This window comes from Medicago sativa, chromosome 7, assembly GCF_051527215.1.
Source record: "Medicago sativa cultivar Bolivia chromosome 7, Bolivia_mono, whole genome shotgun sequence".
Lineage (NCBI taxonomy): Eukaryota > Viridiplantae > Streptophyta > Magnoliopsida > Fabales > Fabaceae > Medicago > Medicago sativa.
The window spans coordinates 67,721,368-67,741,156 of record NC_140755.1 but is presented as its reverse complement, the minus strand read 5'-3'; the positions used below and the strand labels follow the sequence as shown (position 1 = coordinate 67,741,156).

The 19,789-nt window shown below is 33.3% G+C and overlaps 1 protein-coding gene and 2 pseudogenes across 1 annotated transcript; 1 reads left to right on the top strand and 2 right to left on the bottom strand.

The window, feature by feature from the left end:
• Nucleotides 1–896: 896 nt before the first annotated feature.
• On the bottom strand, nt 897–2,480 carry LOC146907947 (F-box/kelch-repeat protein At3g23880-like; annotated as a pseudogene).
• A 958-nt stretch (nt 2,481–3,438) lies between these two features.
• LOC146907946 (uncharacterized) lies at nt 3,439–5,237 on the top strand. The gene has a single exon (XM_085726083.1). The coding sequence runs from the start codon at nt 3,796–3,798 to the stop codon at nt 5,056–5,058; it is 1,263 nt and encodes a 420-aa protein (XP_085582209.1). The 5' UTR covers nt 3,439–3,795; the 3' UTR covers nt 5,059–5,237.
• A 1,098-nt stretch (nt 5,238–6,335) lies between these two features.
• Nucleotides 6,336–7,919, bottom strand: LOC146907945 (F-box/kelch-repeat protein At3g23880-like; annotated as a pseudogene).
• Nucleotides 7,920–19,789: the final 11,870 nt, after the last annotated feature.

The following is a 19,789-nucleotide window of genomic DNA, read 5'->3' as shown; positions in this document are numbered from 1 at the left end:
AAGATATACTATGACATTCTTGAAATAAGTAAACACCTCTGAACAGCAGAGTTGTGGTTTCTTCATCTGCTAGTTTCTGCCTCAGTAACTCTGACATTCTTGAAATAAGTCAAAATCATATAAAAATATCATAACATTAAACTCTCTTAAACACAAATGTCATATATAATCATTCAACAATTTTTTATCTTATGTGTTAGCTAAGCCGTAAGAGTTTGACTTTGTAAATTTAAGGGACATAGTTCAAATACCACAGTTGTAAAATGATTACTAGTGCATCTTAATTAATAATAATTTCGACATTCCATAATAGCTCCCGCTTCTACAAAATATAACTTGCATTTTTGGGGAGCCTGAGCACTTTCAAATCAAAAGACTGCGTACAAGTGCACCTGTACAAGTGAATCCATATTCATTTGAAGAAAAAAAAATTACTAGCCTTGAATTTCCCCGGATAGGATTAAAATTTGGGACAAAAGCGCCATTAAAAAAAAATTGCAACCTGAACATTGAAAATAATAGAAAACACTTGGTGGGGGGGGGGGGGGGGGGGGGGGGGGGGGGTTACACATTACCGTTTTGATGGTGGAAAAATGATACTAGAATTGTCTAGAATAGCAATTCTTTACTTTTGGAAGAAATATATAGATCAAAGAAATTTCACGTTGCTTCAAACATCCCAGCAACAATGTGGTTTTGTAGCACAATAGTGAAGTTTTTTTTTGGAAATCGGCTTGCATTTTAACAAAAATACAAGTGACTGGGATTAAATTGTATTCCAACCTTGGAAAACCAAACCACTACATATATTTTGAAAGGAAAATGCTAGATATCAAGAATGGATTTTCTTGATGAATTCAAGAATGATATGGCAGAAAATACATAACGAAAATACATAACAGAAAATAGAAATGGAAATTAATATATAATCTACAATAACGGAATTGAATAATCCAGTGGATGGGTTCTTCATAAACCTCATAGCATCTACTAGCTAGTACATTATTTCAAACATAAGGTACATAACATAAATGGAAATTAACACCAAAGTTGTAATTCGGATGAGTTCTTTATATGCCTGATGCCCATGTTGCATAACATAACATCTACATTACTACATAGATTCTACTATTAAGAACAAGGTGATATCAAACTCTCTTGAAAGATCTCTGGAATCATCCAACCACCGTGTTGTTTTTTAATTTTAAGACTCTTAAAAGTACCATCTCTAGAATTGTAAACAACCAACTTCCCCACGAACTCTAACAGCACTAGATCATTTTCATAAACATAAAGTACCCTCTCATAAATACCACAACTAACACCTCCCATTAGAGGAACATGGAACAATTTAGTCCAAGAATCTCTATTTCCATACTCCTTCATAAGCCAAACCTCTGAAGAACCACCAATATGAGAAGAAAGTATGCACAAGCAATCCTTCAACACCCATAAGGATTTACGGAACACATACGTCGATCCATAATCAGGCAGCAATAGCTCTCGATAAGACCCCTTCTCCAAATCAAGAGAAACAATACTTGAATAATCATATGGCAACCAATTTAGAGTGCCACTAAAATTTTTTCCTGATTCTTTATAAAGATTGCGAGGACAATTCTGAATCCTTCTCCAAAAATTGGTACCCATAGTATGCACATGAGTTTGGACTTCAGAAACCTCATTATAGTATGTGGAAGAAAATGCAACCACCTTGTAAGTATCATTAGAATGATCATAGCCAAAGCCGCTACATATTGTGTTATTGCGTAGAATTTCCAATGATGGCAATTTTGCGAATTTTCTAATGGAAGGGTTCCACAAAATAACGTAACGGTATAGAGTACGATACAAAGTATGCCGTGGCAAGAGCCACGGATGCGATCGTAGTTTAGACAGTTTGGATTGCTCAGAGGATAATCTAACTGTTGCGTGGTGGCGGCTGTGGGGGTCACTTTTTTCGTGAAAATAGTCGAGAGAGGGCAAGCCTTGACGATGTACTCGAACGAGCCTTTGGGTTTATGATGGAAGAAGAGATGGTGGGACGTGGTTGAAACACAAAAGTGCTTTTTGGCGAATTTGGGATCGGAGATGAAAGATTTCCAGGATTTGCATACACATTTGAATTGCGTGAGAGACTTGACCGGAAGCCTACAGAGAATTTCTAACACAAGATCGAATGGAACAGTGGGAAGTGGTGGATTTCCAGTGGAGGAGTTCAAAGGCTGCCGCCTCGTTGTGACGGTTGTTCTCGGTGCCATTTGCGAGCGTGGCGGGAGGCTAACCTCCTGCAGAGCAGACATATGAATGAATTAATAAATGAAATCAAAGTAAACAAAGGGAAAGGAAGAGAAACCCTAAAAACTCACAGACTGACCTGGTGCAGTTGTTCTTCTTCATCACCGCGGCTGCCTTGCATCTTTGATTGATTTGAAAAAAGAACAAACACGCGATCTCATATATTGTTTCTTATCGACCCAACTCCACTCCTCATATTTTTTTTCTGCACCACACCTTTTACATTTGCACCCATTTCCCATTTCCACACTTTCGGATATAGACACACGTATCCGTATTTTTTTATATTGCTTGTTGTTATTGTTAATATAAGAGTGTATTTTTTGCATGCTAGGCGTGAAGCCAACCAGGCGGCCCATTATTTTGCTAAACATGCCCATTATTTCCCATTTCCACAAATTATGTATTGAACAACAAACAAACTACTCAAATAGTGATCAAATATTGAAAAGCAAAAATTCATCATCACCTCAGCATAATCCTATGTGGTTTGAGAGAAAGCATTCATCTAGTGACTTCCTAGCAAAATTTCACCAAACTTTTAATCATTTTTGTCGCAGTTATGCAGGGAAGCTGGGAGTACTAAGACTGCTTACGTTACCTATTAAAATACACAGGGGGCAGACATAGTCGTGCTCTTAACGCTATAGTCTTGTATTAAAAAGATTACAAGATATTTCATAAGAATGGGATAATGATACTCCAATTAATAGTATTATTCCCTTCCATTCAAACAAAACCAGAAGTCATTATACTAATAAACAACTACACTTGGGTTTTATAGCTGATTACATCATTCAAACATGACTCATCAACAGACAGATATAAATGCTCTAGAACTACGTTTCTTTTTATGAGTATTGTTACACTTCTAACTAGATAGGACCAGATAGAGCGTATAATTGGAAATTACAAGTGTTTTTCCATTACATAGTTGATGATTGTGGAGGATGTATGAGAATTGTTGTGCAGATGTTTTGAGTTTCTTTTCTGATTTTTCTCTGTTGAGTCTTTATTTTTTTTCTAGTTGCAACTCACTCGATTCCAAACACCAAACGAGAAGTACAAAGTTTAGTTCATGCAATATAACGGAAAAAACAACAAGTGCAAAAAAGTGTTGCAAACTGTGTGTCGCAAAACATAAAATTTCTTGTAGTGAATGTTTCAAGGGGAATACTAGACATGATAATAAAGTTTCAGAAAAAAAAAAAACCAGTTTCACATAGTCTAATGATCTAACACTTAATACAACAACACACCAAGCTCAATTTAATTAGTAATGCTTCTAAATTTCATTAGCCAAAGAACATAATCAATTTTTTAAACTAAACTAAAAAAGGCAATATTAAATAGAGGAAAGATGAACCTGATTAATGGAATTGGGAACGGATTTGAAAACTAAATATTTGTGGAAAATGTTCATGAACTTATAATGAAGAGGTTCGTGCAAGCTACCTGGCAAACATTGAACTTGAAAGATGTGAACTAGCTACAATTATGCTAATGGATGCATGTTTTCTGTTAGAGCTTCTCATATCAAAGGGATTAGATTCTCAACTTCCTAGCAGTTTACATCCACCTGGTCCGCCACCTGAAGTGCTCAAAGACCAAGATGTTTTGTCTGATCTAATGTTATTGGAGAACCAAATCTCACTTCAGGTCCTCCGTAAGTTGGCTGAAACACTTTTTCCAAATGTGTTCATACCAGATTTGTATATTCACGAGCCGTTGAGGAAGGAGAGGGTGAATAAAATTAACAATCTTGCCCTCTCTGTTTTAGGATACTCTCCTCAGTTACCGTGTCTTGATGCAACTCACATTCTTGATCTTGTCTACTTTTTAGTTAACCAAAAAGGTGAGAGTACTACCCCTAAAGAGGAGAACAAAGATCATGTCTTGGTGGACATTATCGATACTACTCAGACTCGGCGGCAGCAGCAGCTTAAACTCAAGCGCTGTGCTCTGAGGCTCCTAACCGCAGGAGTTACCATAAAAGCAAAACTACCTAACAATCAAGAAACTAGTACTTCTAGGTTTGGTCTTTCTTGCTTCAGTTTGGTCTGGAACATTTTATGTGGTGTGCTGTTTTGGCTCTGCAGTGTCTTTCTTGTGAATGGCAAGCACTTTGATGCGGGTGATAGTCATGAGGAGGTGGAAATGAAAGGTTTGGACTTTTACTTTAAGTTTAAAAAGGGAAAACTTGAAATTGAACAGATACATATCACAAACACAACAAAATCCAAGTGGTGTAATCTAATTGCTTGGGAACATCATAAGAAATCCAAATATTTTTCCCGTTTTGCATCTAGCTACAACGACAAAGACAGGCATGAGAGCCAGCAGAACACCAGCAAAACTGTTTCCGGCGGTAAATTCACTTGGGCTGCTTTGATTTTCAACGGTCTGATATGTTCTGCAGACGATGTCCAACTTCTCAAGGACAAGAAAATTGTTGTTGATCATCTCAAGATGAGCAACCAAGAGGTGATGGAGTTTTTCCGCAAAATAGCACTTGGAGCTGACCATAAGGTAGTTGATTCTAGTAGTTATATTCAAATGGTTGATGACATAAACAATTACTCTTATAAGGCGTTTATCTTTAAGCGAATGTGGAGAACAGTTTGGACTTCGTTCACATACCGTCAAGAATGGCTTTTAACATTTCTGAACCGCAATTACAACTTCGTTGCAACGGTGGTCTCTGTTCTCGCTGTTGTGCAGACTGTTTATACAATCCTAGCATATTATTTTCCCAAGTAGTTCCTCTCCATTGCTTGAAGAATGCCCATTTTGATTTTCTGCCATTTACATTTATGTGATTTAGAAAAGTCACACTACTTCATATGAGTCCTATTCTAATTCCCAAAATAGTTTTTTACCAAATAAAAGAGTGGATGTTGAAACAAGTGTGTTGTTAGCACTCTTTGTGATTTATTATGTGATTCCATCTTACATTATTTGTTTTGTTTCTCCATCAATAATTGTAAAACTCTTTTTTCGCTTGATCTACTTATACATTCAAATCTTCTTTCTGTTGGTTCTGATTTTTAGCTTAATTTTGTTGTATGTTGTGTCTAGATTGACGTCTCCTTAAAGACCTCTGGCTATCATAGCCTGCAATATTTTATGTTAAATTATGAGAAGATATACTATGACATTCTTGAAATAAGTAAACACCTCTGAACAGCAGAGTTGTGGTTTCTTCATCTGCTAGTTTCTGCCTCAGTAACTCTGACATTCTTGAAATAAGTCAAAATCATATAAAAATATCATAACATTAAACTCTCTTAAACACAAATGTCATATATAATCATTCAACAATTTTTTATCTTATGTGTTAGCTAAGCCGTAAGAGTTTGACTTTGTAAATTTAAGGGACATAGTTCAAATACCACAGTTGTAAAATGATTACTAGTGCATCTTAATTAATAATAATTTCGACATTCCATAATAGCTCCCGCTTCTACAAAATATAACTTGCATTTTTGGGGAGCCTGAGCACTTTCAAATCAAAAGACTGCGTACAAGTGCACCTGTACAAGTGAATCCATATTCATTTGAAGAAAAAAAAATTACTAGCCTTGAATTTCCCCGGATAGGATTAAAATTTGGGACAAAAGCGCCATTAAAAAAAAATTGCAACCTGAACATTGAAAATAATAGAAAACACTTGGTGGGGGGGGGGGGGGGGGGGGGGGGGGGGGGTTACACATTACCGTTTTGATGGTGGAAAAATGATACTAGAATTGTCTAGAATAGCAATTCTTTACTTTTGGAAGAAATATATAGATCAAAGAAATTTCACGTTGCTTCAAACATCCCAGCAACAATGTGGTTTTGTAGCACAATAGTGAAGTTTTTTTTTGGAAATCGGCTTGCATTTTAACAAAAATACAAGTGACTGGGATTAAATTGTATTCCAACCTTGGAAAACCAAACCACTACATATATTTTGAAAGGAAAATGCTAGATATCAAGAATGGATTTTCTTGATGAATTCAAGAATGATATGGCAGAAAATACATAACGAAAATACATAACAGAAAATAGAAATGGAAATTAATATATAATCTACAATAACGGAATTGAATAATCCAGTGGATGGGTTCTTCATAAACCTCATAGCATCTACTAGCTAGTACATTATTTCAAACATAAGGTACATAACATAAATGGAAATTAACACCAAAGTTGTAATTCGGATGAGTTCTTTATATGCCTGATGCCCATGTTGCATAACATAACATCTACATTACTACATAGATTCTACTATTAAGAACAAGGTGATATCAAACTCTCTTGAAAGATCTCTGGAATCATCCAACCACCGTGTTGTTTTTTAATTTTAAGACTCTTAAAAGTACCATCTCTAGAATTGTAAACAACCAACTTCCCCACGAACTCTAACAGCACTAGATCATTTTCATAAACATAAAGTACCCTCTCATAAATACCACAACTAACACCTCCCATTAGAGGAACATGGAACAATTTAGTCCAAGAATCTCTATTTCCATACTCCTTCATAAGCCAAACCTCTGAAGAACCACCAATATGAGAAGAAAGTATGCACAAGCAATCCTTCAACACCCATAAGGATTTACGGAACACATACGTCGATCCATAATCAGGCAGCAATAGCTCTCGATAAGACCCCTTCTCCAAATCAAGAGAAACAATACTTGAATAATCATATGGCAACCAATTTAGAGTGCCACTAAAATTTTTTCCTGATTCTTTATAAAGATTGCGAGGACAATTCTGAATCCTTCTCCAAAAATTGGTACCCATAGTATGCACATGAGTTTGGACTTCAGAAACCTCATTATAGTATGTGGAAGAAAATGCAACCACCTTGTAAGTATCATTAGAATGATCATAGCCAAAGCCGCTACATATTGTGTTATTGCGTAGAATTTCCAATGATGGCAATTTTGCGAATTTTCTAATGGAAGGGTTCCACAAAATAACGTAACGGTATAGAGTACGATACAAAGTATGCCGTGGCAAGAGCCACGGATGCGATCGTAGTTTAGACAGTTTGGATTGCTCAGAGGATAATCTAACTGTTGCGTGATGGCGGCTGTGGGGGTCACTTTTTTCGTGAAAATAGTCGAGAGAGGGCAAGCCTTGACGATGTACTCGAACGAGCCTTTGGGTTTATGATGGAAGAAGAGATGGTGGGACGTGGTTGAAACACAAAAGTGCTTTTTGGCGAATTTGGGATCGGAGATGAAAGATTTCCAGGATTTGCATACACATTTGAATTGCGTGAGAGACTTGACCGGAAGCCTACAGAGAATTTCTAACACAAGATCGAATGGAACAGTGGGAAGTGGTGGATTTCCAGTGGAGGAGTTCAAAGGCTGCCGCCTCGTTGTGACGGTTGTTCTCGGTGCCATTTGCGAGCGTGGCGGGAGGCTAACCTCCTGCAGAGCAGACATATGAATGAATTAATAAATGAAATCAAAGTAAACAAAGGGAAAGGAAGAGAAACCCTAAAAACTCACAGACTGACCTGGTGCAGTTGTTCTTCTTCATCACCGCGGCTGCCTTGCATCTTTGATTGATTTGAAAAAAGAACAAACACGCGATCTCATATATTGTTTCTTATCGACCCAACTCCACTCCTCATATTTTTTTTCTGCACCACACCTTTTACATTTGCACCCATTTCCCATTTCCACACTTTCGGATATAGACACACGTATCCGTATTTTTTTATATTGCTTGTTGTTATTGTTAATATAAGAGTGTATTTTTTGCATGCTAGGCGTGAAGCCAACCAGGCGGCCCATTATTTTGCTAAACATGCTCTTCATAATTTAGATCAAATATGGATCGAAGAAACTCTACCTTTTATTTCTGCAGTCTTGGCTTTTGATTTATTGTCAGAATTTCATTAATGAATTTTCTTTAACGTCAAAAAAAAAAAAAGTGTATTAGATTAGGTTTTAAAAGACTATTTTTGTTTAAAAAAGTAGTTAGGATTTTAAAAACTTTGTATGATTTTAAAAAATAATTGAAAAGATATTGAAAATATAGCCTTTTTATCACAAACAGGATAGAGTACAATTACAAACTGAATAATTGTTCAAATACACGTACAACTAACAAACTCACATGCAAATGACAATACAAAACCAAATAAAGAAAGAGCAAGAACTAAAAAAAGTAAATTAGTTCTAGTTGATATACCAATTTCCATTTCTTCTTTTATATAAAAATTGTATATGGATTTTGTTGTGCTTAATTTTGAAACTGGGTAAATGTGGATCTTGCTGGGCTTTCAGCACTACAGGATCTATAGAACGAGCCAATTTTCTTGCCACAGGAAAACTCGTCAGTCTTGGTGAACAACAACTTGAAGACACTTACTTACATTCACCGATTAACTATGTTCTATACTTCAAAATATGATAGAATGAATAAAAAAATTCAATCTTATTAAACAAGTTTTTAATGAATTTCTCAATGATTCAAGCTCATTCTGCTCTTGCTAATCATGTGTTTTATTAACTGGATGTTTAATTTATTGTTTTACTATATCCATAACGATGACTAGAGGAGATATGTTTAATTTATTGTTTAATTGCTCTTAAAATAATGAATAAATTATTTAAGAACAAAGCAAAAACTAACGATGAAAAGAAATAATTAAGGAAACAAATTAATCTATTTTACCTTTGCCATATTCATATGATTACATGTACAATGTCATGCCATATGAATCACATCTGTAATCTTTTTTTTTTATAAGGTTGAGTAGAATTTAATGCTCCTTAAAAAAGAGAAGTGACATGTATACTTGAGAAATCTTGTAAGACTTTTTTTTATTATAACATTAACATCATTTTTGTCTTGATGATTTCCAGGTAGCCTTTTTCTCAAAAAAGAAACCGTCCAAACTTTGAAGAAGTCCATCTGGCCTTATGAGCCAAACAACGCCAAGATGACCTCTTAATTTACTTTTGGGATCAAATGCGGTGATAGTAGCCTCTAAACGGGTGATAGTAGCCTCTATACGATTCCTAAAAACATGACACGACACAACCTGATCAATGGAAACCGCCATGATGTGATCTTGTTGTGAAGGTAATAGAAACGTTCCCACTTTACAATCAAAGTACAAATCTCTTTCATTCGCAGGTATTAAACTTTTGAAAGTAATGTTAATTCTGGATTTAGCATTTGTGGTTTGGTCGTATTGATGTCTTGCATCAGCTGAAACATTAATGAGAACATATACAAGAGCAAGGAAGAAGACAACGTAGGTTGACATTTTGAAGTTTCTTAAAGTTTGATTCAAATATACATTGTGAGCAAATATATACACATATTTATAATCAAATATACGTGAGTGTTATAGTATGTATATTACGTTTGTGGATTATTTATTAGTATTTTTAAAATATGTAAGTAGTAACAAAACGTTTGTGGATTGATGCAAGGCAATAAAGTCATTTAAATAGTCACGGTTTTGAAATCAAAAGTAAACTGGTGTTCAATATTAAATTGAATACAAAACGTTAATTTGAATTATAAAATGGTCAAACATTGTCTAGAAGTCCTAGCTCAACTAGCAAATGTCGAAATTGCAAGGTCGAACGTTATGACCCGGGTTCGAACCCGGGACCTCAGTTGTGTGTGAGTTTATTTTGGATTACCACTTCATCTAAAACCACACAAAAAAAATGGCCAAACATTTCTTTGACGAGAAAAATGATCAAACTTGGTATCGCAAAGTATTGAAAATCAGACGTAAACATTTTTCTTCCCTCAACACATCGAAGAAAGGTCAAAGGAGAAACGGAGAAACAGGGATGATTTTCATTTGAATTGAATGATAACCATTTCCACTTCTCTAAGGAACTTCCTAGAGATATAGAAAATCAAATTAAACCATATTGATCCTAGCTTTATATATAGTACTCACCCTTCAAGGCCTTAAAAAAATTATCCTATTACAAGCCATGGAAAATCAAAAAACACAAGCTGAGTTGGTCCAATGTTTGAAGACATTGTTAAACTCTGTAGACCACGAATACATTCAATCATGCAGCATTTCCTTAGTTCCAGTAGAATTTTAGACTCAACAAACGAAAAAGCTTACGTGCCAAGGGTGGTATCCATGGGTCCACGCTACAAAGTAGAGAAGAGCTAGTGCACATGGAGGAGATAAAATTACGTCGTATGCTGGCTCTCATTGATCGAATAGGGGAAAATGGCGGCGAAGGTGGAGATATCTTAGAGAAATGCAGCAAAGTCATTTGGGATTTAAATGATCAGATTCGAGCAAGTTAGGTGGAGGACATCAGCCATGAAGTATACGAACTCGTGAAAATTATGCTAGTGGATTGCTGTTTTCTGATAGAGTTTCTCATCACGAAAGAACTTGAACTTGATTCTCAACTATCAAGTCAATTGAACTTCACTCCTTGTCTTTTCGCACCTCAAGTGCTAAAAAACGATGATGTCTTGTCTGATCTCGCCTTGTTTAAGAATCAAATACCAATTTTCATTGTACACGAGCTTTCTAAAATACTTTCCCCCAATTTTTTTGAACAAGATTCAAAGAAGAGAGCGATCAAAATCAATAATCTCGCCCTGTCTATTTTAAGCTACTCTCTGCCCCAAGTTCAGAGCCTTGATATTCACCCCCCCAAACCTTCTTGATATTGTTCACACTTTCCTTAATAATAGTAATAGTAGTAATAATAATCGTAATCATGAACATGTTGTGAACCTTAATACTCAAACTCAACATGTGAAACTTAAGCGTTGTGCTACTAGGCTGTAAGCTGCAGGGGTAAGTATCCAACTCGCTGAAAATAAAGGAGTGACGGGTTTGGACTTTGAATTTCAGTTCGAAGAGGGAAAACTTAAAATTGTAGCTCTGCATATCAGAAAAACAACGAAAGCAAAGTGGGGCATTGTAATTTTTTGGGAACATCATAAAATGGACTGGAAAAAGTCAGGTTCAAACAAAGGTAATGATGAGAGCAAAAATAGTAGGATCAGTAATAGTGGAACTTGCGACAAATTCACTTCCGCTGCGTTGATTTTCAATGACCTAATATGCTGTGCAGATGATGTAAAAATTCTTAAGGACAAGAATATCATTGTGGATCATATGAAAATGAGTAATAAGGAGTTGGAGGAGTTTATCCGCACAATGTCGTCTGGAGTTGACCATGGTATAGTTGGTTCTGATTATGTCAAAATGGTTGAGAAGTTGAATGAATACTCTACGGTGTTTCTTCTTATACGAATCTGGAAAAAATTGCGCCATTATTTCACATACTATTTTGAATGGTTCTTCAAATTTATGAAGCGGGACTACAATTTCGTAGCCACCGTGGTGTCTTTTGCCACTCTTGTGCAGGCTGTTTATGGCTTTATGCTATCGTTGCCTATCATAAACCGGCCAGGTAATTTTTATTTGTCCATGGGATGGATTCCTAGTCCTTGTCTTTGCCACTCTATCTTGATGTGTGTGTTTGCAATTGTAATCGATTTCTTTCTGTAATTTCTTTTTGACTGAATAAACTTGCATATTTAAAATTGTGTTATCTAATAATTGTTTATATATATATATATATATATATATATATATATATATATATATATATATATCAAAGATTACTTACACATGAATAGAAGGCAAGCAGGCAACAAGTTGCGCCACAAGGCCTTTTGCACAACATTCATAGACCTAAGATAAAATTGCACAAATGTATTGTAAGATCTTCCCTAAAAAATTGTATTATAAGATCTTACTACATTAGGTGTAAGTCGTTTAACTTACACCAAATCATCGTCATTCAAATCAGTCTAATCCAATGGTATAAAACATCTTGCATAGAAAAGTATAAATAATTAAAAACTAATATAAAGTGTGACTCTTTTTGTAGTTTTCTCATCTATAAGCATTTGCATCTCACTTACCTACGGGTTTTGAAGACAATAACCCGCTTGAGTACGCCATACCATTGCAGATGAGAGTTTCTAAAGCGTTGTTGTATTCGGTGAGGAAGATCAAGAATGAGAGTAACCAAATAGTGTTGAGTGTTGTTGACTTGTTGAGAATGTCTATTGGTTCCCTCCGGATATTTGGTTGGACTAATTGATGAATCCTGCTTTAGAGCCCCTTCATCTGGATCCATTGGGGGAGTGTTCAGAAACCCACAATGTGCTTTCCTGGGGATTTTGTGGAGAAACTTGGCCACACGAATGCGCTAATCACTGAGCTCTCGGCTGCTATGTATGCAATTGAAAAGGTGGTGGCTCTTCACTACAGCATCGTCTGGATAGAAAGTGATTCATTGCATCCGGAGTGTGTCGTGTCAAATTTGGAACAGGTGGAATAATTATAAGAAATTGACAAAGGGCTTGAATGTTGTTTGTACTAAAATACCATGGGAGGAAATCAAGTGTCGATGCTCTTGCTAAGAATGGTCATGGTCTCCCAAGCTTTACCTCTCAATGGTGGATTGATCCCCCTTTATTTTATAGAGATAGTACTGGATTGCCCTTCACGTGGCTCTCTTATATGTAATCAGCTTGTAATCGGTCCAGGCCTCTCCTGTCTTTTATTATAATACCTTTATAAAAAAAATATAAATAAAAAAACAATTTAATAGATACTCATGTCTTAAAATTTGTTATAAAATGAAATTATGCATACCTTTCAGAGGATGTGGTAACACATTTTTCATTTCTTCAATCACAGATGAAAGAATATGAGTGTCTTGTGCAATACCGGGCCAGCCAACAAAAACAAAATTGAATAACTTGTCTATTACAAATAACTCATCAACTTTCATTTTAGCCCCTCTAAAAAATTTTTGACTCCCAGAATAAGTTCAAAGAGCTACTCTCAATTTTGACCATGATTTTAATTAATTAATGACTGTGATTAATTAGTAATGATTTCTATGGTAAGATTTTTTTACATTTTTTCCTAAAAACAACCCATGTAGCTACTTCTGAGATAGAACTGCTCCCAAACTACCGCTCTTTCATCATTTCTTTCTCCTTCATATTTCCTCATCCCATTTTTTTTCTCTCCTTTTTCTCGCTCGCTTTTCCTATATACAATATATATATATATATATATATATATATATATATATATATATATATATATATATATATGGGGGGTTGTTAACTTGCACCCACCTAAAACACTAAGGTGCAAGTTAACAAGCTGCACCTACTAGTTATTTACGGAAAAACCAAATTTCTTTATTTTATGTTATCTAAATTTAAAGGATATTATTGTCAAATTCACTTTATTTTTCAAATAAAAAAAACACACATAACTGATTCCTGTTTTTCCGCTTGCAACACCCGTGAAACCTGGCACACATACTCAAAGTCACTAGTTGTTTTTCATTTTTTATTTTTTTTGGAAAAAACCACTGACGTAACAATTTCTTTGATTTTTATTTATACTCCATTTCTTTGGTTAGCAAGAAACACTTATCATATGCTTCTAGAATTATTAATCCAAAATCTCAGTTTTTTAGTTAAGTAATGTTAATCGATTAGGATCAAGTAGTTTTAGAATTATGAATCAGGCAACAGAGAGTTGATGGAAAATGATTATGCATCGATAAAAATAAATAAATACCAATAAGATTATGAAAAACAAAGTTGGTGAAACGGTGCAAACTGAAAGTGAATGTACAACAATTGGTTCTACGAAGAGAAACCTACGAAAGTGTGTTTTGGTGTGAGGTTTTTTGTTTTATTATTAGTTAAATCAAACTTACTAAACTACCCTTCTACTTAAATTTGGTTTGAATAGTGGTGAATGGGTGTTTTGGTAAATAACTAGTAGGTGCAACTTGTTAACTTGCACCTTAATGTTTTTAGGTGGGTGCAAGTTAACAGCCCCCTATATATATATATATATATAAGGTGTATCAAGTGAGAGGACTTTTATAGTGAGAGATGAGAGGAATAATTAACAACCATCAGATTAAAATCAACGGTTAAGATGTTTTGAGCTTTAAAGCCTACTAAAACCATCAGATTAATTTTCCCCTTCTCTCAATTGTGCGCCGCTTCCTTTTCTTCACTGTTCCAAACACACAACTTTCATCTTTCATTCTCTCTTAATCAAAGATAACACTGAGTACCATAAGAATTATTATCACGCTTTTCATTTCAATCGAAAAGTTATCCTCCTTCATAAATTAATTTTTTTACAGGATTTCATAAATTCATTCAATTCCTTAAAAATTAGGTTGAGTGAGGAATTCATAGTAACCCAACACTGCCATCGAAGGAGAAGAAGAATAGACTTTCAATAGTTGATCGTTTGATATTCTTCCAATTTTTCATGATTTCACAATACTTCTAATTAAGTAGATCTGGAATAACATCCCTTTTATGCAATTTCTCTTCTAATTAAGTGATTCTTTCTTAATAAAAATAAATAAATAAGAGTTGAAGCCTTGCCAAAAACTGAAAAAGTCAAAATTAGAAGAAATAAAATTGCAGTAGTAACAGACCAGATAGAAAGAAGATGCAGTAGGGATTCTTTATTTTTTGATATCGATGAAACGAAGATGTGCAGAAGGAGATGGGAAGGAAATGAATGAGGCATGAGGATGGAAGTGGAACATTAGGATCTGATATGGTCATTAAAATTAAATCCTACGATACAGATTAATCTAAGGGTCATGACTTAAGCCTCTCACCCTCTCACAATAAAATTAGTTCAATCTTTTAAATTATATTTTCTCTCTCCTCTAAAAAAAATCTATTTTATTTTAAGCTGCTCCTAACAGCTTCTCATTTGAAGCAGTTTTTAGATTATTTTTAGATTCTGATTTTTTTTAAAATCTGTAACAAACGGATACAATACTCTTAAAAGTGATTATTTTTTTAAAATAAGTGATTTTTTTCTTAAAAAAGCTATAACAAACGGGCTCATAATTTAAAAGATTGAACTAATTTTGTGACAAAAAATCTCTTTTATATAGTTGTATCCAAATAAACTAGATTATTTGTTTAAAAAAAGTGATTTTTATTATAGTAAACAAACGCAAAATAGATTCTGATTTTTCATATAATCTCTAAAATATAATTTCTAAATTATTTTATATCAAAATCACTTTTATTTTAATCCATAACAAACGGGCCCTTAGAGCCCGTTTGTTATAGTGATTTTAGGAAAAAAATCACTTTTTTTAAGAAAATAATCACTTTTAAGAATATTGGATCTGTTTGTTACAGATTTTTAAAAAAATCGGAATCTAAAAAAAAATCTAAAAACAACTTCAAATGAGAAGTTGTTGAGAGCAGCTTCTCAAAAAATAGATTTTTTTTAGAGGAGAGAGAAAATATGGATTTAAAGATTGAACTAATTTTGTAACAAAAAAATCGCTTTTATATAGTTGTATCCAAACAAACTAAATTATTTTTTAAAAAAAGTGATTTTTTTATGGTAAACAAACGCAAAATAGATTCTGATTTTTCATAAAATCTCTACAAAATAATCTCTAAATTATTTTATGTCAAAATCACTTTTATTTTAATCCGTAACAAACGGGCCCTTAGAGATTATATTTTAGAGTTTTTACGAAAAATCAGAATTTATTTTACGTTTGTTTATCGTAATAAAAATTACTTTTAAAAATATAGTTTGTTTGGATACAACTTTATAAAAGAGATTTTTTGTTACAAAGATCATTTTATGTCAAAATCACTTTTCTTCTAATTTGTAACAAGAGGAATGCTACCAACACTCTCTTTTGAGCACTCTCTCTATCACTCACTCTTTTATTGGGTGAAATCAATGTATGACCCACCACTTTATGTGGGTTCCATTTTCAAAGTGTAGGTTCCACATTAATTTCACCCAATAAAAGAGTGAGTGCTAGAGAGAGTGTTTAAAAAGAGTGTTGCTAGCATTTCTCTTGTAACAAACATACCTATCAAGTTTCACAATTGATAAATAGCTAATATAATTATTATTACAATTTTTTTAAATATACGCCACGTTTGTTATGGATTAAAATAAAAGTTAATTTGACATAAAATAATTTAGAGATTATTTTTTAGAGATTTTATGAAAAATCAGATTATTTTTTTAAATAAAAGTGATTCTGATTTTTTCATAAAATCTTTAAAAAATAATTTCTAAATTATTTTATGTCAAAATCACTTTTATTTTATCTTTGTCAAAAAAAAATTGACATAACATTCTTTAAAATGATTAATTTTTTTCTTAAAAAACTACAACAAACGAACTCATAATTAAATAATAAAATATTTCATCATTATTAACGCTTCAACCTAAAGGCGTGTTTGTTTCAAGTTATATTTGTTGATTCCTGTGAATAAAATGATAGAAATATATATGACTATGTTTGTTATAAGTTTACTAAATTTTATTCCTGGGAATAGAAAAAATTTTCCCAAAGAGAATGGTGGGAATAAAGTTTCAATGGAGATGAGAATAAATTCATATGTAGTTATCTATTATAATCACTATTTTTATAGTTCCTAAGAATATTATAAAGTTAACCAACCAACATCATTCCTTTCTTCCCACTCTCACAACACTATACTTATATGGCCGATTTTCAACATAACCAACCAACAGCCATCAATTTTCAATCAGAAGCATCAATAATTCATTTTTATCAAATTCAAGCAATTGGGATAAATCAACAACGATCATTATTACACACATCACAATAGGGAGTACACCGATCATTTTTACTCGTCGATTAAAAAATACCATGCCGATCAAGCAATAGGGATTAAGCAACACCGATCACACAAATACCATGCCGATTAAAAAATTGATAATTGAAAGAAAAGAAAGACAGAAAAAATTACTTTTTCAGGAATAGGCGGTGAACTCCCTGCATCTACAGCAGCCGGACCTTTATCAGCGTGACTTATCTCACGCAGCGTGAGTTAACTTACGCATAAATTTACACATTAGTTAACTAATGCAGGGATATTTTGATTTGATTGGGTGGGAGCAAAACTTGTTGGAAGAAGAGCATAATTCAAATATTTATGAACTACTCCCTCCGGTCATTATTATAAGCAAAATTCCACTTTTTAGATACATTGAATAATTAATGTATCTAGTCTTTATTATGGACTGGATACATTGATTATTCAATGTATCTAAAAAGTGGAATTTTGCTTATAATAGTGACCGGAGGGAGTACACATGTGTGGAGTCAATGAGCAACAGGTGATGGTCCATCAATACATGTCATAACATAATCAGTGAACCCAAAGAGAAAGACGCAAGTGGTCTTTAATTTACACAAGGTCTTTAATTAGTCTCCAATGAATAGGTTTTTTCGTCGTTCATTTTATTTGAACCGGTTAATTTTATCAGTAGATTAATTGATATAGTCAATTTGTCTTTAAATTTTACAATGTTCAATTAATTTAGTCATTCCGTCAAGTCTCGTCGTTAACAGTGTTGGTGTGTCATGTTAAGCGTTGATGTGAAGTTTCAAGTCAGCTTTCATGTGTGGAGGGATAAATTTGATCGAAAATTTTGAATTTTGTTTCTGAACTTTTATTTAAATAAAAGTCATTACACATTTTTACACTGTCAAATCAATTCTTAAATTATTGATTAAAAATCAAGTTAGTTCGTGAATTATGTCACTCACAATTAAATTGATCAATAAATTATTCATCTTAACTATCAAATTGATCCTTAATACAACTCATAAACATTCGGCCAATGAAATCATAACTCATATTCGCTAGAGAATCATCGCAGGTGCTTGTTTCACGATATGAATGAAAATTTGAATTTATGTGATTACATATATGAGGGATAATTGCAACCAAAGGAATCCAGGTCATACAAAAAAGAAAAAACAGATATATCTCATTCACCGACTTGTAAAGAGAAGAAAATGAAATATTAAATTTACTTCAACGTCCTTTAAACTGAGAGATGTGATAATTTATGTTGAAAAACATGACCCCAATGATCACGTAAATTATCCGGTAAAGGTTGATTGTCCAACTTTTGTAAAACACCTCTTATTTCCTAATGTTAAAAATGATGAGTTTCTTAAAAAAAAAAAAAAAGGGATGAGTTGTAGTAACTTATTTTGAATGTAATTTCAAACACTTAAATTTGTTACGACAAAAAAAATATGATTTTATTGTGTAGAATTTTACAAGTACAAGAAACACAATTATCTTACAATTACAAGCAATAAGTATATATATATATATATATATATATATATATATATATATATATATATGGGTTTTGTTACAAACCACCTTTTGGTGGTGTCTTTTATCAAGTCACACCTTAAGGTGTGATTTTCACTTTTTAGTTATAACTTTGCTAAAAGACACCTTCATAAAAGTAAGTTGGTGTCTTTTCGCAAATGCTTATAGAGTAACTTGATAAAAGACATCTTCACAAAAGGTGTCTTCTATCATAACCCTATATATATATATATATATATATATATATATATATATATATATATATATATATATATATATATATTTTGATTGTGCTCTTAGTTCAACCAAGATAGCCTCAAGTGATTGCTCTATGAGTAAATATGTTTCAATTTGGTTATATGGTGTTTCCTACACTATTTTTTTTTTTTTTGGTAGCTTCTTTGTTAACATGTAATAGTAGCTCTGGCATTGACAAATGCCACTACTAGTTATGAAATAGCAACTGCAGCTTTAGTTAATTCATTCATAATCCACACTGAATACTCAAACATTATGAAAGTTCAAGAAACAAAAAAATCTAAAACGATCAAAATTTGTAACTATATCTATCTTCCTCCAATTCCTTTTGTTTTGGCACATGTATCATACTATCAAATGTTGAAGAAATCAGATAAAAACACTTATCCAACATTCCTCCAACAAATCACATGCTTAACCAAGAAATAATCAAACCAAGGTAACAAGTTGCCCAAATGCTAGGATAGAAATCTTCAAAATGGTTGAAGAGAGTGACTACTGCAAGCATATCATCAGCTTGTTATTCAACAAGAAGGTGATTACAGGGAAGACCATAATTCTGCATTCAAACTATAAAGTATGGTTCAGAGTAATCCTACGTTGTCTAATGATTAAAGATTCAAGTGTTGATAATATCATCTGGGATCACAAACACATTTTTTCTTTCTAACATGGAAGCAAAAGATGAACCTTCCTTACTTGATCTTCATCTACCTAAAGTAATGTGTGGTAAAATTAAGAAATGAAGAAATGAAATATCTCCCTTATGCAAAGCTTCTGTCAGAATTGTTCATAGAAGGAAGGTTGGTACAAGGGCTTGTGGATTTTGGTTTTGGTGATGAGTTAGATATAACCTACGGTTAACCTATGACTAGGTTCAATGTGTACATGATAAAGCTAATCATCAAGGAAGCTCTGATTGTAACAACCTGTTTTTTCACTAAAATTATTTTAATAATTTATTATATGTGTTTATATGTGCTTACGT

Excerpts from the sequence above, each read along its gene's own strand:
- LOC146907946 (XM_085726083.1), top strand. The coding sequence starts at position 3,796 with ATGCTAATGGATGCATGTTTTCTGTTAGAGCTTCTCATATCAAAGGGA.